The sequence below is a fragment of the Oreochromis aureus genome, linkage group 22 (genome assembly GCF_013358895.1).
Source record: "Oreochromis aureus strain Israel breed Guangdong linkage group 22, ZZ_aureus, whole genome shotgun sequence".
In the NCBI taxonomy this organism is placed as follows: domain Eukaryota; kingdom Metazoa; phylum Chordata; class Actinopteri; order Cichliformes; family Cichlidae; genus Oreochromis; species Oreochromis aureus.
Genome location: NC_052962.1, coordinates 28,273,370 through 28,298,523, shown reverse-complemented (window position 1 = coordinate 28,298,523; position 25,154 = coordinate 28,273,370). Strand labels below are relative to the sequence as shown.

Below are 25,154 nucleotides of genomic sequence, written 5' to 3'. Positions count from 1 at the left end.
TTGTTACAACCAAAGTAAGCAGAAGATCATCTCTGAATGCAAAACACATCGAAACCTTGCAGCAGATGGGCTACAGCAGAAGAAGACCACACCGGCTGCCACTCCTGTCAGCTAAGAATAGGAAGCCAAGGCTGCACTTCACATGGACTCATCACACCTGGCATCAGCAACAAGAAAGCACGGATCCACCCTGTCTGGTAACAATCATCAGGCTGCTGTAATGATGTGGGGGAAGTTTTCTTGACACACTTTGGGAGTGTTGTATAAACACCTGAACATTGTTGCTGGCCATGTCAATCTTTTTACGACCACAGTGTATCCAACTTCTGATGGCTGCTTTGAGCAGGATAACAAACCATGTCACAAAACTCAAATAATCTCAAACTGGTGTCTTGAACATGACATTGAGTTTACTGCACTCAAATGGCCTCCACAGTCAGCAGATCTCAATCCAACAGAGCACCCTTGGGACGAGATGGAACAACAGAGTCATGCCATGAATGTGATGCTGTCGTGCCAATATGGACCAAGAATACATGAGGAATGTTTTCAGCCCCTTGTTGAATCTATACTATGAAAAACTGAGGAATTAAGGCAGTTGTGAAGGCAAAAGTGTGTCCAGTACAACCATCAGGAAGTGTTTGGTAAGTGCACTCCAGCACTTCTTCCAGCACTGTAAAATATTGCTTGTAAATAAATAAGAGATCAGATATAAAAAGCATAACAGCTGAATAATGAACACACATTATTTTTGCAGTATTAGCTAAGGAGCTGGGTTATTTTGCCTTTCCTTACAGGTTTATGCTAAGCTAGTAGATGAATGACTAGAATAGTTTACAAATTTTAACGTCTTCTTGAGCTTCCCATCTGATTATGTATAAATTTACAGCAGATATGTGATTCAATAAAAAAACAAATGCGTTGTTGTTGTTAAGGCAGGTTGTTCCTCATCACACTGAGTGGGGCTCCAGTCGCTCTCGGCTCTCTTAATTTAGACGTTAGTTTGTTTTTCAGATGCGAAGACTAAACATTTTGGCATCGAGTTCAGATAAATGATTGGGAACAGCTGCTCTTTACACAGCGCTTTAATCCTGAAATGAGATCAGCTTTGTCACGATCACTGTGTCACATGTATCACTTACAGGCTTCGAGGCGTCTCTCTCAACCTTGGCCTCAGTCTCCCAGATGTGGTGACCGTCTAAAAGAAAGGACAGGAAAGAGAGAAAGACTTAGCAACGACGGTTCAGAAAATAACCCACCTACTTGGCTCCCAGCAGAAATGAAGAAATGCAATGACTGTTGTTATTATTATCGGTTACATCAGTGATGTATAAAACAGCTCCGGAGAGCGGAGGATATCACGAACGTCACACTGTCTGACCCACGGCTCATGAGCTCATATCCTCGGTCTAACAAACCGGGGACAGACTTCGAGACAGCAAAATCGCACAGAGAGAAATCTGATGCAATCCTGAAAAAAAAAGAAAAGCAGTCATACCAAAGAGATGAGCGACATCTTTGGTGGATGAGAGAAAGCTTGACTTCATCGCTGTGTGGAATCCCAACATGCTCGAGCAGCTGGTTGGCTCGTTAATGCGCGGCGACTGGAAACTGACAACTCGCCTCGACTTTCAAACCTCTCATTTCTTCTGTTCTCATAGGAATCTTTCTGCTATCCCCATATAATGATTGTTAAACGGTACTGGTACTTTTTTCTCTTCTTTTCTGGTAATGTGCTTTTTCTTCTGTTTAGTTGCCACAATAAAAAAGGTTTTCCCATCAGGCAATAAAACGAGGCATCATGTGAACTGCTGGAAACACAGGCCTGCTAAAAAAAGCTCGGGTTTGATTTGTCATTTTGCCCAATGAGGTGTGAGTAAAACTATATTTTTCAACCAATTTATTAGACACAGAGGGAAACCACTGTGATTTCTTTAGACCCCTGACTCATTAACAAGGCTCTAAATTGACATTAAAGGGCTGTGAAATTGAAAACTGCACTTTAAAAGAAAGAAAAAGTCAACCATGGCCAAATTTGTTGAAGAAAATTGACTCAGTATCGCTCAACATGATGCCTGCAGTTTGACAAGTGGAGCGTTTGAATGGAGCAGACAGCTCAGTGGAGACGGACGGGACGCTCGGTGTTTGAGTAGACGGGAGTTGTGAGGTGGCACAGATGGAGGAGGTGCAGCTTGGCACTGACTGGAGAGCTGGAGACCTCTGCTCTGTTTGATCTCACTTTCATTTTTCTTATAGCTTCTGCACATGCCTGGCACTTAGGATTAGAGTTTCAGGGTTGCTGCTCTCCAGGAAGAAGCGATAACATTCGTTTCGAATGAGTAATAGGGCTACAAATTCCTCTCAGACGATTTGAATCTTCGAGTGTCAAGTTTACGCTCATTATTTCAACTTTAACTCTAAACACAAAATAAAAGTCTTTTTTTTACCTAATGTTTCCACAGAACTCCTTCATATAAAACAGACAGACTATCATCCAAGAAAAACCAACAAAAAAGGCTGAGATAGAGCGCGCTGTCACTTTAGTAATAACTTGAGGGAAACCTGAGAGGGGCTCAACTGAGAGCTGAGCTGTCACTTCTGGAGACATATTTTCAAACTCCTCAACAATCAGAAGCCCGTCTCAAATACTGTTTTTACAATACAGGCTCTGCTTGTACTAATTTAGTCAATTTTTCAGTGCACCTGCTGTAAGTAAGACTGTGGAACTCGGGCCGAGCTATTAGAGCAAAGTTTTCTTTGTAAGCCTGCTCTGTTAGACATTTAAAAGAGCCCTTTTTATTTCTGCTAAATATCAAACATCTGACATGGTTTCTGCTGCCATTAGCCACACAGTGCTTAATAATGCATAATGTTTATGCTGCAGTCAATATACACATGTAAATGTAAGTGGTTGAAATGACTTCAAAGGGATGGAAAGAACATTTCTGACGAGCTGCAAACCAGAAAAGAAAAAAAGGAAGCAATGCAATGCAGCCTGTGAACTCTGCAGATACATCAACAGGTTCGACTTGTCTTCCAGATGACACTTAATACGTCTCTTCTAGCAGCGCATGCAACTCAACATATATCATAAAACCTTGCTGTTACTTGTTGTATGTTTGTCTTTTTTCACTGGTAAAAAAATATTTTAATTCAATTTCAAGTCAGTTTTCCCTACAAGGTCTCTTTAGTACTTTAAAAACTAGTAAATATTACATTATCATAGAAAGAAAGCCCACAATACAATAATTAGTATAAGTAAGCACTTATACAAAAAAACAAAACGAAAAAAAAAAACTTCATCATTCAAATCTTCATCCTCGTGACCGGTCTAGATGAAACATGAAGGTATGAGAGGAAGACAGAAGGGGAGTATACGACAACCTCCTACGTGAAATATTTATGACTTACTGACAGGAACACTATGAAACTTCTGAGAAAAAAGTGACAGCTTATGACATAAATTTTTCATTACCTAAATTTTTCAGTCTTAAAGTGGACGCTCATTATGTTCATGTCTGGCTCCACATTTTTCTTCTTGGACTCTACTAGAGATGCTTTGCATGATTCACAGTTCAAAATAATCATCAATCATCTCTAACTGGGCCTCCCCTCATCCTCTGTCTGAAACAACATGTGTTAGCTCATCTCCCTTTAAAATAACTTTCTTCTGATTGGTTGCCCCTCAAAAGAGTTGTGGGCGGGGCCACTGTGCTCACAGCCCGAGCTGTGTGTTACTGACATCATAAAGATCCAAAAGTAAGAAAGACTGTCTGAAACGAAGCTTTAGCTTTTGCCTCAAGGGGATTACTTCTACATAGAGTTAGTTAATTATTCAACTTTGGATATGTTCAATGTGAGCATTCGCCACTGTAAAGATACAGGTATGAGAGAAATGAAGGGAAGCATAAATGTTCTACTTTGATTCTAAAAAACAAAATGAAATCTCAGAGATAATAAATGTAAGCAGCATTCTGCAAGCTTCAAGATAATCTGGTACAGATGCAAGGTGCAGAGTTATGTGAAGTGCACACACACACACACAGATTGGTGCGTGGTATTATGATTCAAACATAAGATTTATAAACAATATGGCAAAGAAACCTCCCTATAAACAGAAAAGAGAAGAAAAACAGCTTGTCATGCAGGAAGTTCTCAGTGAAAAGAATATCTTTACGTAAGCAGCGCTGACTAACTTTAAAAATAGTTAACATGACTAACACTAAAATCTGCGCGTTTGTCTGTCTTTCCTCAACTCCACTCTGTCTCCTCACTTCAGGAAGCTCTCCAGAAGGAAGCCTTTCCAGTCAGTGTCAATCCACAGGAGATGAACATGTTTTTTAGATCTCCCTCAACGTCTCTGTCTGTTTCTCCCCGTCTGCTTTTGCCCTTCTCTCTCTGACTCACACACATCATTTTTCACATCATCACAGAGATAGAAAATTTGAATTGAGCAATTTGTTCTCGGTGCCCAGCTACCTACTGCCAGGAAACTTCTCAGGAGCTAAAAAAAAAAAAGAGAGAGAAAGAGCTTTGAAAAGTTGAATGCGTGGGATGCCTTTGTTTGAAAAGACTGTACCGGATAATTGATAACCACAGAATGTAATTGATAACCGCAGAATGTTCCAGAGTTATAGGGCAACATCTGCGCAAAGCCTGCACCGATCCAATGAAAAACTTCAGCAGCAGTTTCTCTCCAGCTCCCCTCCCACCAAATTTCAGCGAGCACAATTTGGTTTCTAACTCTCTGGCCCACTGTGCTGGATAATATCCAATATTATCTAAGTTAAACAACTCAGCCTAAAACCACCTCGACCATATAAACCCAGCACCCCTCTTCCAGCTCTCACAACGCCCAAGCTCCACCGGCCTTGGCACCGTCCCAGCCTCTCAGAAGTTGTACAATTCACATTTTGTTAGCAATGGTCTACACAAATCATTACTTTCTCAGAGCAGACATAACACAGAGCAGTCAATGACACAGCGGTGGTGTGCTGCACAGAGTCATGGCAGCCGAGGGGGATCAAACAATATACAATACAGTTATTTGTCATGTTGTGTTTAGAAAGAGATTCAAACAGCTCCTTGTGTGTCTTAATTGAGGCTGGGTGGAGTAAAACTTTGGTGCCCAGAGTGAAACAGCGGGGTGGCATGTGCCCAAGCCCTCATAACGTACAGTAAATATAAACACATGCTCTACCCAAGTCCATGTGGCACAGTGAAAGAGTTCCCTTGTCCTCTGACTGACGACTGAGACCTCTTCCTTACCACCCTGAAAACATTTGGATTTTGGAAGCTGCTTGCACACTGAGGCGAGCTCAAATCTGATAAATGGCAGCAGATACTGACATCCAGCCCTCAAGAGCACCACTTAAAGCTACAGCGGCGCCTGCCACTACACAACGTCACCCGTTTCATAGAGAAATCAATCTCTGGAGTTTCTCAAAAAGGCTGGCTTTTCATTCTTTTTTAAGAAATCATACCCTATAATTTATGAAAACATCATCTCATCTGTTTATGTGACTGTAATTGATTTGTTTATGAAAAATAGCCATTGTTCTCAAAAGTGTCCGAAGCAGCCAAACCACTGAAGAGCCATTGTTCTGTTAATGTAATGAAAGTGAAGTGCGCCGACCATGCGTACCACCAAAGCAAAGGAACCCTCCCTCCAAACCAAACCACTGCTCAAAAGATAGCACAGCTAACAGAGCCGCCACAGTGTGCAAGTTAAAACAAACTCATTCGCCCCGCTGGCACATTACTGTCATTACGCTACTGTCATCTCGCTCACAGCTCTCATTAGTTTAAAGAAGGATGGCTGTCTGCTGTTTTCTACCGGTAATTTTAGAAACCATCTCACAGCAACGCAGCACGGTCAAGTTCAATTTTCAGCTCGTCTTACTTGCTGCTCTGACCAAGAACGATTAGACAAAATTGTTTGGGTGTTCCCGTAAGACAAGGAAAGCTCGGCTTTTCTACCTGCTCGGAGCTCCAACTGGTCGGCTCACAGAAAGAGGGACGGGTGAGGAAGATGGTTCAAGGAAAACATAGCTGTAGGTTTGATGGATCAGGGAAATTGTTATTCGCAGCGATGCTGATTGCAGCCGACCAGGCAGCTCTCCAGAATACCAGGCCAGATGTGAAAGTGCTCTTTTCATTTGGGGTTTTTCCTCTGAAAGGATTTCCTCCAGGATCTCTCGCTATTATCAATCATTGAAGGGAAACACTGTGCAGAACCACACTTGATTAAAAATACTGCAGCAAATAAAAAGAGGGACCCGGTGAAAGTAATCAGCGGTGTGCATTAATTTCAGATAACTGCACTGTTGTGAAACAGCCCAGTTGTTATCGTTCCAAATGGACGCTTTCTGAACTATACAGTTATCATCAAATTTGGGTGGAAAATGTCAGCATCCAGGTGACGCAGCAGGCCTCGCTACAATCTAATATTGAAGACAGAAAAAACCCCAAGAAGATCCTTTTTTTAGCTCCATTAGTCAACACCATTTACTAAATGAAGACCATGTGATGCAGCTGGAAACTAGTAAGTGGGTCTGAGAGGTTTGTTTATCATGTTAGTCATATAGTCCAAGCATGATTAAAACAGATTTTTAAAAAAACAGTTGGGAGAATAAAATCAAACCAGCTTCTTAAACCAAAACAAGAACAGCAACAACAAAAACAAGACTACAACAAAACTTAGAACTTGGTCATAAAGGGGGGTAAGTATCCACATCGCAGGATCCCAAACATTAAAAGAGAAGAGACAGCAACAGCATTTCTCATTCAAATTCAAATACTCAACCCTAGCATGCTAGTGGAGAACTTATCTTTAACTTTAGTGACTTTTTCTATTTTCTTTTTTATTGTTCTGATGCAATAAGGTAACATATATGGTTCCCCGTCCAATAAAGGGTTAAGAGGAAGAAATGTTCAGCAGAAGGGCGTATCTCCAATGACCGGTTGAGATTAAACATGAAGGTTTAAGAGAGAGAGAGAAAGTTCCTGGCTGGTTATGAGATTATGCGGTAAGGTTATGAAACATCTTATAACTTAACGACAAACTTGTCACATTTTGTAACCTTATATCGGACCTGCGATGCTCACTTCTAGCTCCATTTTCTTTGAGTCACAGCTCAGAATAATCCTTGTTTATCTTTAGCTGGGCTTCGGTGCAGAGCCTCAGATCATCGCCCTTAAAGATAGCTTTCTTCTTTAAGGGTATCCAATGTTCTGATTAGCAGCCCTTCACAAACAGAAGTTTTGAGCACAGGCGGGTGGAGCTTCTGACAAAACCACATTAGAGATATCGGCTCTCTTTGACATCATCCAGAGCCAAGAGTAGAAAAATCTGTCCGAGCCAAAGCTTTTAGAGTAGCCTGAAACCCGAAGCCTTGTTTCACAGGGAAAATTTGTACATACGCTGACTCCAATATGTCTGCGTTTGCCCACGTTTAACATAAGCATCCACCACTACAACAGCATATACGGAACATAATATGTCTACTTTTATCGGTACATATCTATTTTTTTAAATAACCATGGTACAGTTTATACTCCTGCTGACAACAAATGAAGTCTTCCAGTACTAATCAACACAAAGAGGTGACTAGAGGACAGCAGGGCCTAATTTCCCACATGGAGTGGCTGCGACTTATCACAGAAAGCATCTCCTGGGCAGTAATTTTGCAAATGAAAGCAAGGTGAGATCGAGTTAGGTTTAGATTACAGGCTGATGTCTGCAGCACCAAAGCCATACAGTAATCTCTTATGACTGATTGGCTGTAGTCACGAGTGGCAGCTGAACCGATGTTATCTTGGCCATTTCTGCTAAAGGCGGGACATGCAGGCAAGATAAAGCAAAGCCAGTTTGTGTTTTCAGACTGTGTGTTAAAGAGCAGGTGACAGAGCGTGCAGGTCTCTATGGGAAACAGGGATTTCCTTCATGAGCGTGAGTCACGGGCAGCAACAAAAACAAACTGAAAAACATGAATATGAAACTGCACATGCACGAAAAACACGAGGTCTCAAGGTCACCCTCTCTTGTCACGTTCACACTCCAGAAGTTTCCCCAGAACCTCATTATTTACCGCAAGAGGGAAAAAAATCCATTGGACACTAAAACACAAACCAAAACAAATTGATTTTTTTTTTAGCAAGTTGGCATCTCAAGGCAGGGTCACTCATCCTGGCTATAATTGCAGGGGAAACTCTGACTAAAACACACACACAGACGGATTCACTTGTAAGTACAGGACGGATGCAAATACACAACTCTCAGGAATATTTGCATCTGTCAGCGTCCGCATGTTCTGTTACCGCAGCTTTGTGAAAGTTATTTTGTGAGAGCGCTTTATTGGAAGATTTGCAGGAAAATTGTCCATTGGTAAAAATAAATGCTTAAGCCCTTTATGGCAACAAAATCCACCACTCCAGATTTATGAGTTTGATTGTTAAATGGTTTCTCAGAGCTCCGCTTTGGCACGAGTAAAAAAACAATAAAAGTCTAACTTTTCCAGAGCGTACATGTTCTACATGAAGATTTGAAAACAGAGATGAGTTGTATATTTTTTTAAATATGCAGATTTGAGCCTTTAGTCCTTAGCCTTATTGGTTAGTATCTTATTATATCGGTGATGCCATTTCACCCCTGAGAGTAATGACGTCTCTACTAGTCTACTGTTTCTATTTATCTGTGTGTTTATAAAGAGAGCAGCTGTAAAGAAGAGCCAGTTTGATCCACAGGGAGCCCGCAGCTCATAGAGTTAATGAACTGAGAGCTGGTGGCAAAGAAGCAGCTTGGATAAGGAGGTGGAAGGATGGAGGGAAGTGGAGGGGGGGGCAGTGTTGTGGAAGCCTGGCTCAAGGGTGTTTCCATGGTAGGATTGCCCAGGAATCTGATGCTGGTGCCAGACGCAGGGAAACCCTCATCAAAAACAAGGGAGCACACCCATAAGCATCAGTCCACGAGGCCCTAAAGACGGCCAGATTCAAAGCTCAAGGAGAACCAGAGCAGCTAAAGACCCAAACATGTTGGATGTTTCTGTTTTGTTTCCTTTGTAAATGAACCAGATGAATGTATTTACAATGAGCTCAGAGTTTGGGTCAAACAGAAACACACAATTCAGTCAGATCCGCTTCAGCCAAATTGTTATTAATTTATATTCAGCAACATGGTACTGTTCTGGGACCTCTCCGCCCTTTCGAGGGGATACGTGGAAAGCATAAGGCGTGGTCACTGCATCTTCCTGCTCTTTCATACATGGAAAACAGGAGGCAGCAGAAACAGCAGCAAACCAGCCATTCAAAGCAGAGCAGGCATCAGAGATGACACATGCATTTAATGAGTCAGAGACAGCATGGGAAGGAAGAGCTGGGCTGGAGATGGGTTGCCAAGTTGCTTATAGATGTCCAGCAACTGAAGGCAGGTTAAAGCAGATAAAATAGTCCACTCTGAAGTTTATCTTAAATACCAGTTCAATATCAACTGGACGATGAGCTACTGTGGAGCAGCTCATCTGGCGAGTTTACAGCTGAGGCTGATTTCACGGCTTGTTCGAACTAATGCTTTGCTCTATTTAGGGTCAAAAATATGTGGTTTGCTAAGCAGGACACACTGATTGGATGAAACACCAGGAGGCAGAGCTAAAAAGGTTACATTTATAGAGATAATTGGTGTCGATGAAAAAGGCAGTTTGGTAGTAGACAGTAGTTTGACAGCACTTTCACACTTGTGTCTGAAGCTTTCAACCACATTTCATATCTACGTGCAATGTGGTTTACCTAACTACTCAACAAGCTATATTTTTTAAATTAATTTAATACACGACGGCTATAAATTTGAAATGTGAGATAAAGGAAGAAAGTTTGACAGTATCACTTTACACAAAGGATGATTTCCATCTACAGTAATGTATATTTTGTGGTATTATTGTATTTGGGGACATCCATCTTTTCCATGTGAATATATGGAAAGCATGAGGCAGGGAGTGAAAGCTCGGTACACAACAGAACAGACATCAGCGATAACAAGGATGACACTCACTCAGTCAAGCATAGCACTGAAACAAAGAGGTGGGTTGTGAAGCAGCTTGCAGAGGCAGAATCAACTAGAAGCAGGATTAAGCAGCTTAAAGAAAATGTGCCTACAAGATGTTCAAAGACGTGTCAACTGATAGCTCTGCTCTTATCTTTCTCCATCTCTGAGTGAAGTTAGCTCTCTTTCCCTTCTCTCCCTGTGAAATACAGGAGCTGGACCTTTAGCTAGCAACACACTCTGCGACAAACTGCACATAAATTCAGTTCTGGTTTTAACAATGAGCGAGTGAAGAGAAGCTAATATGGGAGCACTATGAACTTTATTTTCTAGTTCTTCTTAGTATTCTAACTGCAGGCTTTTAATCAACTGAAGGTTTTTTGGCCTGATATTAATGAATTACAACAGTTTAGTCTAGAAATAGAAAATTGCATGAATTGGTTTTTCAACATGACAGCATGGCAGAGGATGTTTCTATTTTAGTAGATGAAATGAAGCTGTCCTAAATATTAGTTTAATGTCCGCATAGAAACATATATCGTGGTGAAAAACAAGTCCTAGGTTCTTCACAACAGTAGGACACCATGTTTATGAGGTTGTTTGGGGTTATTACAAACCTTTATGTCTTCAAGACATGCACAAACTTATTTGTGTTATCAGGTCTCATTAATAAATATAGCTAGGTATCATCTGCATAACAATGAAAACGTATCCACTGTTATTTTTAATGACATTATACAGGGGAAGCGTGTATAACATGAAAAGTATAGGTGTCAGGACAATTCCTATGAGACTCCAAGGCTGACTTTAGTTTATTACAAAGTGGATATTGCATATTTTTCTGTTCAGCCCAGAGCTTCATGTCGTGCTCCAAAAAATGGTTCTGGTGTCAGCTCTAATTCATCACATGACATTAGTTCTGCCTCTGATCTGCCCTTTTCACCTCATGAGATTAGAGTTAAACAAAGAGTTTGCGCAGAGAGGAAAAAGATTCTTCTTTCTAGTGTTAATAAACAATCTCACTACTCCATCGTACAGTGCTGGAGGCAGGCTGCCTGTGTGCCCGGGCAGCCTTGAATTCCTTCTTCCACAGGTGGAACAATGAAAAGGCTTCCTTTCTTTTTTTTTTTGAATGAGTCACCGTCCTGATAGGATCACACGTGTTTACATTGCTCAGCCTTGGCCCAAACTGTACCTCACGTTGCTTTGCTAAAGCTAATCAAGGAAATTGCTGTTTGTAAACCTTGTCGTATCAACATCTGGGAGCAGTCCCCGCTCCCTCCAAACCAAAACGGCTTAACGTAAGAAAAAGAGAAACAAATACTGACGCAAGGCGCGCGCACACACACACACACACACACACATACACAAAAGTGTCCACACCACGTGCACAGCCACCCACCTACATGCGCACGCACACACATACGCAACACATGCTGCATTTGTGATCCATTCCTCTGCTGAACAGGCAATGGAAACTTCTGCAAAAGTAAATCTGCTGGGTTAAAAATACAGCGCATTAATGTGCACCACATGTGGCACTCTGGCAGAATGGAGGATATTTTGGCGGCGGGGGGAGAAGAGGAGCTGGGAGGGGAGGAGCAGTCCTGGGGTTTCTCCAACAGCAGAGAAAGGGAGACACACACTCACACACGCACGCACTCACATACACACACTGCTGCACTGAGATGAAACAGCGCAAACTCCCAAATCTCCTCCGGCTTTACCTTGAGCCTTTTCCACGAACACCACCTTGGAGTCATGCTGGAAGTTGTGTCCATCGAGGAGCATCCTCTCCCCTCCGGGGGCGGGACACGTCTCCAGGCTCTGCTTATCCACCAGCGGCAGCTCTTGGGCTGATCTCTGAGCTGTGGGAGGGAAAAAACAAACCGGGCCTCATCGCTCTGCTAATACACACCCACTCCCCATGCAGACCTGAGCATCCAGACCGAGACTGAATCACTACCTAGACAGCTTTCACAGAGCTGTAAACCTCAACTTCTCCATGTTAAAATTAAGATCCCTGTTTGGCAGTAAGCATAGAGAGGCTTCATGTTGTGTTTATTTGTGTTTCCCTTAAATTATAGAGGATGTTTCCTCTCAAATATTTCCTCTCCTGATCCTTCTTACGCCTCACTCTTACCTTTTGGCCTGTCTTTCTCATTCCTTGTTTGCCTTTATTTTTTCCCCCTCCAAAACGATCTATCACACGCCACAAAATACTCGCAAACCTTGTTCTGTCTTCAGCTAGATGTAAAGCTGATGTCTTAGCCAAGTTTAGCCCCAGTAATTTCATTCTGATTGACCTGGATACATAAACAGAGGCTGAATATTTGCCTCACATGAGAATCATCTTTTTGTAATTTGATGCTGCTGTTTTCTGATTTTGATAAAACTCTAATTCTCTGTCTTTGGAAACGATCAATCTCTCCCACATCTCTCTGCTTGTCTTCGCCTGTGTGTCATTTTCAGCCTCGCTCACACACCAGGCGAATTTTGGTCAAAAACAATTGCTTTGTGGCAGTCGTTCAAAAACTAACAATGGTCTATTTCAAGGGGTTGAGCTCATGGTTTAACTACTGTCTTTCATTTACCTCATAAGACTTAATCTGTGTGGCAGCCCTCGGTGCCAGAACCACATGAAGTGGCTGATCTGCCTGAATTTAGCCCGGTCCATTGAAAGGTCAACTCCAGTGCAGCACAGTCAATGGGGTTTATCGAGCCAGGCTTAAAAAGCTTTTACAGGGTTAATACTATTACATTAAAGTGTAGTTCACTATCACATGAACCGCATCCAGTGGCTCCCGTTACATGGTTGCATCTTTTTCTTTTATCTTTATCAGCGAATCTACAGCTGTTCTCTTCTTTCATAATTTTGATGTTGCTTATTAATATTCTTTGATCTGGTCGAGAAACAGACAACGAAATTTGATTTGGAAAGAAAAAACTGAACTTTTCAGATTTGAGAAGCTTACGTCAATTTGGTTAATCAATTAAGGATTAATCAGTTCTCATCGTTTCTGATTAATCTACAGCCCAGTCCTTCGGTCTTGTGATCTTTTTAAATCGAGCGGCATCCACTTACAACCACCAGTCACATGGACTTTTGTTGTCTTTCTAATCTCACTCCATTTGATTTGAGAAATTATTAAAAGCCTAAAACTGGAACACGATACAGTATTTCACAAAAACAAGCCTGTCTGCGGCCCCGTCAGCAGCTGTGTGAGTGTCTGTCTATCCAATAAATGTTGAGATATTCGTCTGGTACAAAGCACCCATTCACATGGAAGAGTTGTCTCACACTGATTAAGTTAAATATAGTGGATACTTCTGACCCTTTAGAGGGGTGTGACAGCCATTAAGGCAGCACAAGGCTCAGTGGTTAGCACTGTGCCTTGCGGTAAAAGGGTGCTAGGCTGTATGAGTTCCCTATGATTTCTCCTGCCATCACAAACTTGTTAGGTGAATTTGCCTATCAAAGGAACTTAAACAAATAACTGGTCTAATTGTTATCGTTATATTTATCACATAATCCAGATAATTTTTCAAGAAATTAAAAAAAATCACTGATTTTATAGTGCCTTTATTCTGAAGGTCAAGCTTGTTTAGATGTCTTGTTACACTGCAGGTATGTGAGGAGATTCTTACACCATACCTGTGAGCCAGTAGCCAGTCACAGTTAGAAGGAAACCTCTGGAGACTGTAGTCTATTTTCTTTATTTACTTCTTTTTGTTAGAATTCGGTGCTCAGTTGGGATAAAGTCTTCAAATGAACCAGTATTAACAAAATGACTTTTCAGCAAATTACAAATGGAAGTGATGCATCATGGTGGATGCTCATTGCTCGTAATACTTAAGAGTCTATTAAATGCACAGAATGAGTTTCCCTGCTGGGATCAGTGACACTATCTTACACTCTTACCCGTGTCCACGCTAATCGAGCCTTTTAAACGACTGTAGGAGGCTGATGAGTTCAAGTTTGGCATTTTCAAAGCAGAACAAATATGAGTCGATGTACTTACAGCACTCGATGGGGTTTGATGCCACCTGCAAAGACACCGTTCTCCCCGTGGCTTGGTTGATGTGAACCCTGAACACCATCCGCACGCGCGTGTTCTTGCGTCCGATGTCGGTCTCCCCTTTCCTCAGCTCTATGTCCGAGTTACGCAGCTTCAAGATTCCCGCGCAGTCGATTCTGTGTTTGCAAAGACACAAGACAAAGAGTCTGCTGGGTCCGTTTATGACATATATAATCTCACACTTAATCAGGATTTATGTAGCAAAGACTTTCACTCTGGACTTCATCACTGTAGCCCTGAAGAAGGCTGTCAACAGAAGATTAACATCACCACTCCCAGCAGAGCTTTTACACCTCAGTGGACCTGCTCTGGGGTAAAACTGAAGCTCTACAGGAGAAAAAAGCCTGGAAGCATTCAATTTTTCATGAATCTGTTTGTTATAATCCAAATATTGTTACCCCTGCACAAATCTCACCACCAGGAATTGGCTATAAGATGTATTTTGAGGAGTCAAAGTCTTCATCGGACACTTAATAAGCCCCCCCCCCCCTTCTTCACTGAACTCCTCTAACTTTTTCATACTTCAGTACCTCAGGCCTTTCCAAACGGTTTCTGGCTTTTCCATCGCTCTGCTACTTGATGCCGCATTCCTCAAAGCCTACTTAATGTCAACTTTTACACACACTCGGACACTCCCTTACATTCTTCTGGGCAGACACCAGGGTCTGCTTCGCTGGTGAAGTAATCAGGTGTTGATGCTAAGGACCCCAGCTGTTCTGCTCTCTGCCTACACAAACAGACTGACTGCAAAAAAAAAAAAAATCACATACTGAGGGATCTCATCAGTGAGTTTTGGGGGTTTTTTTCATTTTTTTTTAGAAGAAGAGGACAAAAAAAGACACTTTTTTTCTTTTAAGGCACTAATTTATGAAGAGTTAATTGAATTCATACCAACTCGACTCTTGTGGCTTCATTAGCAGCAAAAAACAAATCTGCGTTGGTGTTGCTTAACAATTTAATTTGAAACTTTTCCTCCTAAATCATCATGATTAACTATTCCAGGGATATAATAACGCCTGTATCCTATACCGCATTATGAAACATATACACGTCACACTGGACTGGAGCACATGTCAAATCCACCACAAAACCCTTCGCGTACTCTGTCAGTACTGTGAAGAAACCAAACCCCGAGGTGAAGTCGTTGTATAAGTGGAGCTTATGTGTTACATCCATTAAAAAGCAGGGAAAGTGCTGATGGTAGCAGGATGTTACTACCTGCAGCACAGACAGAGACCCCGGGTCCCCTGTTAGCAGCCCCAAGCCTTCCCAGTAATCTGATCTCTGAAGCTCATAAAATGGGAAAAGCCACCCGTCTGTGTGCAGAGAGTAACACTTCAAGAGCAAAACTAAAGCCCTAAAGGAGACATGCAAGCTCAAAGACATGCACAGATAAATCAAAAGCAGCAATCTAACATGCTTTGATGAGGCTTTAGAAGCCCGAGAGGAGTAAAATTCCCCTCTCACCAGACCAGACTGATGCCTCTGTTGAAATAAATTCCCTTGATTTTAGTATCCCTTCAATATGATAACAGTGAAGATGCATTTTTACAGCTACCACAGCAGCTGGTGTTTACTGGCTGCACTGAACTCCATCATAGCAAGAATTATTATTTCAAGTCTTTTGGACTCATTGTGTATTTGCTGTAAAATCTAAGATTTAAACGTTAAAATATTCAAGTCGAATTTTAACTTGAAAGTAAAATCGAACAAGTCAAAGGACTTGATTGCGAGAGCTTTGAAGGAACATTGATGAAATGGTCCACTCTTAACTTGCAGCTTGCTCGTGGACAATTAAAAGATTTGACTTGGACTTGTTTCAGCTGACTCAAAACATGGCACGACTCTTCTTGAAGGACTTAAAGCTTTACATGGACATTTCTCAAGGGACAGAAGATTTCACTTGGATTTCCTGTCAGTGAACAAACGTGACATGGACTTGTACAAAATGTGCTTTCTTGGTTAATGACTTGAGACTGGCATTGCTATTGTCTCAAATGACTCTTTAAAAGGTTTCACTGCCAATCAGATTCATCCCAGTTAAAAACCAGTGCTTCAGGGAAAATCACAGTCATTCCAGTGCACGCCAGTTCTTAAACAATTTGAGACTGGATGTCCAAGTCAAGTCTTGAGCCATTTTTTTAGTCTGGCGATACTCACATGGCCCGCATGTTGTTCTCTGGTAGCAGTGGGATCTCCAGAACCTTGGTGTTGTTATGCATGGCCTCGTGGCTCGGGGTGGACACCGTCTTGCCTGTGATGCGGTGGACCTGGTAGAAGGCGTGTGGCCTCAGCAGCCTGTCATCAGCTGTGCCGATGAACAGCTGCAAAGTCAGGGGTTCGCTCTCCATGTAGCCGTGAAGCTAAGAGACAAAGAAACGACAGACATGTGCGGTCAAGCTTACAAACTGTCAGAACGAAACGCAGGTTTTTCAGAGGTCAGGCTTTCCAACAAAGTAGCCTTTTAGGACCGTGTAATCGTCACCCTTTTCATCTTTAATTTACTACCAACAGCCTGTGTCCACTTCCTCTGCGAGTTCATGTCAGGTCTGCCAAGACGTTGATCCAACAGTGGCTCAATCTCATGGGGCCAAAGAGCGGTGAAATACACCTACAGTCTGCAGCTTTGTGAGTTGTGAGCACCATGCTCGCCTTGTGACAAGACTGAGGCAGTGTTTTGGAAAAGTCAAGGTCGAGCCGTTTAGAGCCAAGCAGGGACAATCAGGGTCAAGTTAAACTCTCGGAATTGACTCTGCTCTGATGTTTATCAGCAAAACGATTGCAGGCGTAACGGAGGCGGCGCGGCAGCGCTGCTTGCTACAGTTGGTGGGCTCGTCCCAGAGCATCTAAAGTAATCCCAGACCTTCATAGGTGTTGCCTGACAAGAGGCCTCCTGCCAGGATGACCTCAACCTCCCAGACTGCAGAGTGCAGGCATGAGGCCCAAACCCGCAGGCTGAAATTTGAGAACAGCGGCTACTATTGACACCCTGTCAGAGAGTTATGTATGTTATCCATACAGTGCGACGGCAGAAGAATTACAGCAGAATATTTAACATTCGTTTTATGTTTACATCTAAGTAAATATGAGTGGGCCACGACATTTTACACCACTGTCAATTAAACTGAGGAAACTAAACAGAGAAAAGCAACATTTTTTTATTTTTAAACCATGATTAATATGTTTCAGCAAACATCAACATGTTTATTAATATAAAAATGAACTTTTTAAAAAAAGGTGCCCTTTTTTTTCCAATCCGTAATTTTTTAGGCTCTTAAATTTCCTCCATCTTTAACCAAAACATCCCAGCTGAACTTGCTCCTGTTTGGCTAAACAGTCTTAAAGTTTTTCCATCTTTTAAATTACATTAAGCAATTCTGCTTCACTTGAAATGCCTCCAGTTATCAGGTTTGAATTAGTGTTGGCCATTCAGGGTCAAGTATTGGGACGTTTTTTTCCCTCTCTCTATGGGCTATTAGCATTCAAATGTATTCAAAAATACAGTTTAACTAAGTAGACTTTATTGCATGCTATCACGCAGAACAGCACTTTATCTTGACTGATTAAGAGCTTCTAAGAGTCAAACTGGTCTGAGTCTGCGAGCAAAGTGTTATAAAACGAGCACTATGCGCACATCGTCATCCACAGACCCGTCAAAGCGTAATAGAGGCCGACACTCAACCCCGACTAATTATAAGGCACTTTGGAAAAGAGTGTCGGCTGAAACAATCAGTGTGGAAATGTTGAAATGAAGACCGCACTTTTCACTTACATAAGGGGAGCACTCGAGGCGAGCAGCGCCCACAATGAGAGTGAAAGCCTCAGACTGGGGAGGCATAACATGTGATTTGGAGGAGGATCCCTGTCAGGGTTAAGAGCCTGCGAAAGCCCCGTATATTTGTGTAAGGAAATGGGTTGCTGCCTAGCAATGCTGTTTATTCAGGCAGCAGGAAGGAGTGTGATGAAGTGAGGTAGTCTGCTCGCGAGGTTAGTTACTCTCAAACTGTAATTACTTACAGATTACTGATTATCTGCTTTGAATTATTATCAGCAACAAAGTCTAGACAAATAGAAATAATCAAACTTGATAATATCATCTGACTGCTTTCAGCTGTTTTGGGTTTCTTTGCTTCCAAACCTTCACAAAGCATCCATTTAGAAATGCTCGTAATTTATGTCAGCATCATCATCCATCATTTTAAGACACAAGCAGCAATCATGAAATTAAGAAACCTTTCCCTTTTAGTTTTTCTGCTCCGTGATCTGAATCATATGTTTTTACAAAGCAATTCAAGCAGACAACAGTTATGATTTGTTGATGCAATTAAAATCACTGAGATACAGCTTCATGTAAATCCACTGCTCTTTCACTCTGGCAGTTTGACGCTGGTGAAGCAGCAAAGCCTCCCCAGTTCACATTATCACCCACAAGAGGAATGCCGAGACTCCGGCCGGGTGAGGGCGACCAGCGCTTCCTTTCCATTCCTGTGATGCCCCAGCAGCTCTAAAATGGTGATAAAAGGGAATCCTCCATCTTTATTTTCAAAGGGAGATAACCCAGTATGTCGCACACGGCATTTGCTAATTACACAGGCCAAGAAAAAGCACATGACGCCAAAATAACAGCATCTAAATCTACAAAAACATACTTCAAAAGAGCATGTTGGGTACTTTTTGGTCAGATCATAAAAGCTTACTTCAGACAGGGTGAAAAAGAGGACCTCACAGACATGAATACAGAGCATTTCCTCTCCACCAAAGTACAGCTTGAAACCCTGAGCATAAGCTGCGGTGAGGACTGGACGCAGCACTTCAGAGGGGCATACTTCAGTCTGCTGCTGGTGCAAGGGCGGGTGTGGTTGAGGCAGGCAGCGGTGATGGCATTGAAAAAGAACAGAAAACAGCCAGCTTAACTGTGCTGATGCTAGAGGTGGAGAAAACGTGTACCACACTGAACAGGACCTTCCAGAATAAACTCTGTAAAGTCTGGGCAGGGTTTGAGTCAGAAAAGCGACGGGACGAGCCGCAGAGGCTTCGTCAGCCAGCGTCCGCGGCAGAGGCTGCGCGCACCATGTAATCAGGAAGTCGCAGAGATGGAGCTGCCTTGTCTGAGGCTCCCTCCAATATCTCCATCACAGCCTGCCAGAAACGTGTGTGGTTTAGCTTGCTGCCGCCTCCGCAGGACGCAGGGCGCGATGATGTCAGCCGTACAGAGAGGAACTTTCCTAAACAAAGGGAAGTCTGTGTGGTTGGGGTGGTAGCTGGCAGAAAAAGTTGGGGGGGAGGTTTAAAGAGAACACACACTCTCTATTTCAGTTGAGGTGAACCCAGACCCCTGTCATTAAATCATTAGCACCTTCTCATGGTGAGCCTCACACAGATGTGCGGCTGTAGTTGCGACACTAAGGCTAATACAACGTGTTTTGCTTTCCAGATTTTTCTATTCCAACGCTGCAAACAAATATAATATTTCTGTCCAACAAACAGAGGACTTCCATTCAAACACTATTACTTTTAACCTTTTAGTAAGATCACTCCAGGAAAAAAGACGTCACTACATCCTATTTTTAATACCAACTGTGACGAATGCTGTTTGCAATTAGTTACACGAAATCAATCACAGGCAAACTTTTTAAACTGCAAAATTAGGAACAGGAAAAAAAAAAAAAACATCCTAAAATTGAGTATATGTGTTTTGTTTCCTGGTGCTCCTCCATCCTCACCATCACTAGCCACAGCTATGAGCTGCTCCTCCTCATTCATGACGCACTCAAAGGTCAAGAGTTTTAACTTGTGTTGACAGACTTTTTGTCACTATTGCGCAGTTTGTGCACTCAACAAAAATGCCAAATTCTCTCTCAGATAAATACACAGTTGTATAAGCTCTTTGTTCAGTAGATTTAAGGGCTCTTTGACTAGCATGCTGCTGGTTCTTTTCCTTTCATGATACAAAATCAAACTTTAGATCATATAGTTATATCCAGTCCAGCTTATTTTATTATCACTCACTTTAATACACTTAAGTCCAAATGTGTGGAGAATGAACATGTGGCATGGACATGAAACCAAGCAGCAACCACAGGGGCAGAAAAATCCAAGTAAATTTGAAATATCAAAAACTGCAGTTCTTCTAATGACCACTTGAGGCTGGTGAGTTAATACCTACTTGATTAAATGCCCAAGTTTGGAGCCAGGGGATTTTTTATAACCAGTTTAAATTGTATCAATGTTACGTGTTAGTAAAGGCTGCTTTGAGTAATGGGCACGGTATCATATTGTTCAGTATTTGGTTGGATTAAAACAGACGAAGGCGTCAGAGTCAGTTTGTGAGGGAAGTAAACTTTCATGCCAAAGTCTGCATCTAATTCTATCCCAGTGAAATACAGATGCACCTTGCTAACCAAGGTAGTAGTTAGCACTCCCTGACAACTAATCTAAACATGGGCATGTCTTCATCACAACAAAACAAACAAAAAACAAGAAAACAATGCCCCAAATACCAAAGTCAGGGCTTCAAAACAGCAGTTCACAAACTGGGTACATTAAAATCACTCTTTAGCAATGCAAGAATTCCCCGATGCCCGAAGAAACATGGAAAACTGCTTAGTTTAAAAAAATATTTTAGCAAAAGCGAAGGAAAAACACAAGAGTGTCTAGTAAATTTGTTGACTTTTTGTAACGTGTTAATAAAAAGCCAGAAGGTGTTAATAAAACCAACAGAACTCCTTACCACTCGCTTTGTCTAACGCCTCTCTGCAGACCCTTTATTTATTCAAACACTGAGGTCAGCGGTGTGGCGTAATGGTTGGGGGACCAGATGGGTTTATAACCAAAACATCTGCAGATGTCCACATTTTTTCTTCTTGGACTCGACCACCACAGCTACTGTGGTTAAAGCTCATGACTAAGCTCTTACTGGCCATGCTACATTAGTTCGTAACTGTCTGCGTTGCACTTGAAAACGCAATGGAAAAATCTGAGTCACCCTCGTCTGGACAGGAACTGACTGACTGAGTGGACTGGTCTGTCTAATAGCATACCTATGGTATTCCATTCAGAAATGTGACATCTTTAAATAACATAAGAGGCAGGTCATGAAACACATGTCGCTCTAATCTTTTTTAACACATGAGGTAAAAGACAAGAGGAGGGAGGTGTTGAGGTGAGAAGTGACGAGGTAAGGAGCCGGAGTGAAAATGAGCCTAATGGCCGAACCATGTGTTGCTCCGATTACCGCAGGAAACCGAAGCTTCGGGCCCAGTCACGAGATGATAAATGAGAATCGCTTTGTTTTTTTAAGCCCCTTTCTTGTGAAATTCTAGATTGTGTTGCTTATTAAAATGCTCATATGAGACAGTCCCACAAAGGAAAAACATTATTCTTCATATAAAGTCATTGCAAGTCAAAATACAAATAAGAAGCACTGGTTCTAGCAGACCTGAATGACTGGGTGTCCTCCCGCCAGAGCCTTCACCGCTCCCCTGCTGCCCTCTGTCTCATAATGGGCTCGGTGGTGGGACTTGGGCTGCACTTCGATCTGCAGGCTGTACGGCCCGGAGCTGGATGGCAGCTGCCAGTCGAGAGCTGGCAAAGATGGGCTGCAGAGGAAAAAAAAAAAAAAACATGTTCAACATGTCACCTTAACAAGAGGAGTGGAGGGCTTATTTTAGATGGGCTTATCAAGGTAGAATGTGCAGAATGTGGACACTGTGATACGCCAGAGCATGTGACAAAGCCGGTAGCTTAAAGATACTTAAACACACTAATCCTTACTCAAAATTCACTCCAGTTCCAGGCATAGTGAAAGAATAACGGTCTTTGAACAACACAACTGATCAAATGCCAGAAATACTAAAAGAATTTTACATTTAATTGCATTTTTTCATGCTTGAGTAAACCACCTTCCTTACCTGACATACTGTTTTGGCTTTGACCAGGAATATGGGTGTTGTGGTACATCCAGAAACCCACCACAGTAGCCCTCCTTCTTCAGGGACATGCGATTTGCTGGGTGCTCATCCTGACACAGCTCCCCAGGGCTCAGCTCCTCACCTCTAGGCTCCACCTTCAGGCTGATGGTGGGACTGGGCTCCAGGCTGGTTTTTCGGGCCTTCATGGGGATTCCCTCTCCGAGGTCAGTCAGTCCATCTGTGGTCAAGGCATTGATGGCTGCCAGGATGGCTGAGTTGGTGTACTGGTTGGTGTTTGGCAGCCAGGTCTCCTCTGTGACACTGAGGCGAGGAGATGTCTGTGGGGACAGACCTGGGGAGTGGTTGGGTGAATAAGGGAAGTGCTTTTGTGGCACTCCGCTGCCATTTAAGCTGTACTTCCTCTTTGCACCACAAGGGGAATTGGGCCTGGAGCCGCGCTGTCCCATCCAGGTGTCGTCCGTTATGCTCGTGCGAGGGGACGTGGAGGGGGAGTGACGAGGAGAGCCACCGGAGGCGCAGCCGTCGCTGGGGAGGGTGAGGGTGGAGCCCTTGGGGGACACAGAGGGAGACTGCCAGGGGGAGTTCTGGGGTGAGTTGTCGTAATTGTAGGAGAAGCTTGACTCATAGGAGGATGCATCGGACAGGTTGCTACGTGATGAGACGCTGCTGGCCGGACTCAGGCAGCTGGGGTCACGATAGCCATCTGCACTAGGGATGGTCAGTGTCACTATGGAGTTGACTCGCTTAGCAACAGGAAGGTTGCTTTCCTCCACCTCATCCTCAGGAAACTGACCGTACGCTGTGATCTCGATACGAGGGCTCTCCAAGGTCGGGGCTCCGTTTGGGCGGATACTTGTGGATGAAAAGTAGCCGGCCGCTCTCATGTCATCCTGGGAGTCATAACTGTGAGGCTCGGTGACAGAGACAGATATGGCAGGGCTGGACTGCAGGCTGTGGTACTGGGAGGAAAGACAAGGGTTGCCCAGTGGGAGAGAGAGACTGACGTTTGGCGTGTAGCCATATGCATCTGGAAAGCAAACAGATTGAGTTTGTTACCATGATAATCAAACACACATTCACTGGCTGCACTCACTGTGAGGGAGACCGATGCCAAAGTTAAGTCTTATGAGAGCTGTTGCAGAGGCGTTGGCTGTAATGGCAAAAGAACAGCTTGCCTACTGGATCTGGCCTTGACCATTTCCTGAGGCAGAAGGTATGCAAGTTGAAAAGGTATCGCCTCATCTGAAAGGGATCTCAAAACATGCCAGTGAGGCCAGTGATACAAACTCTTTCTGAATGGCCCAAATTGTACAAAGCAAATTGGGTGGGAAACCCGAATAAAGGAGCCAAAAATAACTCCGGTCTAAAAATAACCAAAGGCAAAACCAGGTAATATTTTTCCACTCCACGTTTGCCAGATTTATACCACTTAATGCACACGGTGCCCATAAACTGTAACATTATGAAAACACACTGATGCTTTTGTTGGCCCGTTTCATGTTCTAGCAGCCATCGAAAATAAACACAGGAGGGACATGACTCGTTTATTTGCATGCCGTAAAGGTGCACGCTGTACCCAGCCAGGGGAAGCTCGTGGTGTTGTGCCAGTGCTCCCGCTGGGACACATGAAACTCTGCCCATCTGTGGTGATGGCTGAGGTCACAATTAGGTGCAGAGGACTGGGGGGGTTGACATGGGAAAGGCAGTTGTGGTTATATGGTGCATGAAGCCGGCTGAGTGTGACCACAGCAGGGCACATTGATACACATGGAGACGGCGGCTGCAGACAGACATATGCAGTCACCACAGCTCCTGTCTGCTGTAAATTAGAGAGAATTAGGGGCCCCGCCATAAAGACTATGACATCAATGCAGCACCATATGACTCCTTGTAATAAAAGAAAATTATGCCTGCATTTAAAATCCTGCTTGTGGTAAGTGATACAGTAGCACTGAAGTGTCTGTTTTCTAAAATTAGCTGACATCCTGACAGTTTGCCTTGAGGGGGGGGGTGAGCTGCACCATCAAACGACTCTACTCAATACTGTCCTCTGAAGCACTCGCACACTGTTACCCACAATGCCCTGTCAGTCCTCAACGACTAACATTATTGGGCGCACTTTTTAGTCATGAGAGATTCACAGCAACAGAACCACGCCCACCTCGTCCAAATCAGCAGGGAGGGGCACTCACTAAATAGCTACACCGCTGCTTTAATACTGTAATTAACTACAATATACCGAGATAGTGTAGATAAGACCCACTGTTCAACAACACATCCCAGTTTAATGTATCGCATGCGGGTGTAAAGTGTCAGGCACTGACAAGAAGCTAAAAAAAAAAAAATGCCACGTTAATAGCCGCACCTCGCTGTGATTAAAATAAATAAATAAAAAATAAACTAAACACTCTGATAGGGAAGCCTAGACAAAAAGTCAAACTCACCCTCTTCAGCAGATTTCATTTTCCCCTTTGAGCAGAGCAACTTCTGAGATCAAACTCTGAGTACAGCTGCAGGCGGATACGATTCCTTATCCATATAGTGGAGCGGATAAATTCCCCCAGCTGTTGCTCAGGATCCTCTCTCGCTGTTTCACCACGATCAGAAATCACAAATTATTTCGGTGGAAGGGAAAAACGATGGTTCTCTATTCTTTCAGATACAGGAGGGGGGGAAATGCATTCAAAGTGTGGGGAAGAAAAATAAGCGACGAAATGTTAAAACACGTGGAATAAGGTCATGACTGGGATGCAGACGTTTGCGCTAAGAAAGGCTATCTTCGTCGCTGTGCTGAGATATCTGACTCTTTGTTGGGGGATCCTGCCTCTGCTGGGTCTCCGTGACGCACTGCTTCGGCGCACAGAGAACTTGTGCGCTTTTAAAGCTGGGGATCACCTCAGCACCGACGCGCCGCCCTTCCTTCGCTCTGACGCATCTGAGCGTCCGACCACCGCACGGGTCCAGCGGAGATCCTCTCTCTCACTGGGGGTTTCCAGAGGCAAAAGAGGCCAATTAGAGAAGCTGGCAGAGAACCTCGAAAGATCCGAGAGAGTAAAACAAGCCACGCCAAACTGCCGAGCTCCGAGCGATTGGAATAAAACATCCAAT

The 25,154-nt window shown here is 43.2% G+C and overlaps 1 protein-coding gene across 1 annotated transcript in view; it reads right to left on the bottom strand.

The window, feature by feature from the left end:
* Positions 1–24,920, bottom strand: part of nfatc1 (nuclear factor of activated T cells 1) — a 47,614-nt gene extending 22,694 nt beyond the window's left edge. Inside the window, exons 1-7 of the mRNA XM_031733615.2 lie at positions 24,491–24,920; positions 22,026–23,073; positions 21,554–21,713; positions 16,276–16,478; positions 14,059–14,231; positions 11,764–11,904; positions 1,143–1,198 (exon numbers count right to left, since the gene is read on the bottom strand). Of these exons, the coding sequence (XP_031589475.1) occupies positions 1,143–1,198; positions 11,764–11,904; positions 14,059–14,231; positions 16,276–16,478; positions 21,554–21,713; positions 22,026–23,073; positions 24,491–24,509 (1,800 nt within the window). The 5' untranslated portion in view covers positions 24,510–24,920. The remainder of the gene's footprint in view (positions 1–1,142; positions 1,199–11,763; positions 11,905–14,058; positions 14,232–16,275; positions 16,479–21,553; positions 21,714–22,025; positions 23,074–24,490) is intronic.
* Positions 24,921–25,154: the final 234 nt, after the last annotated feature.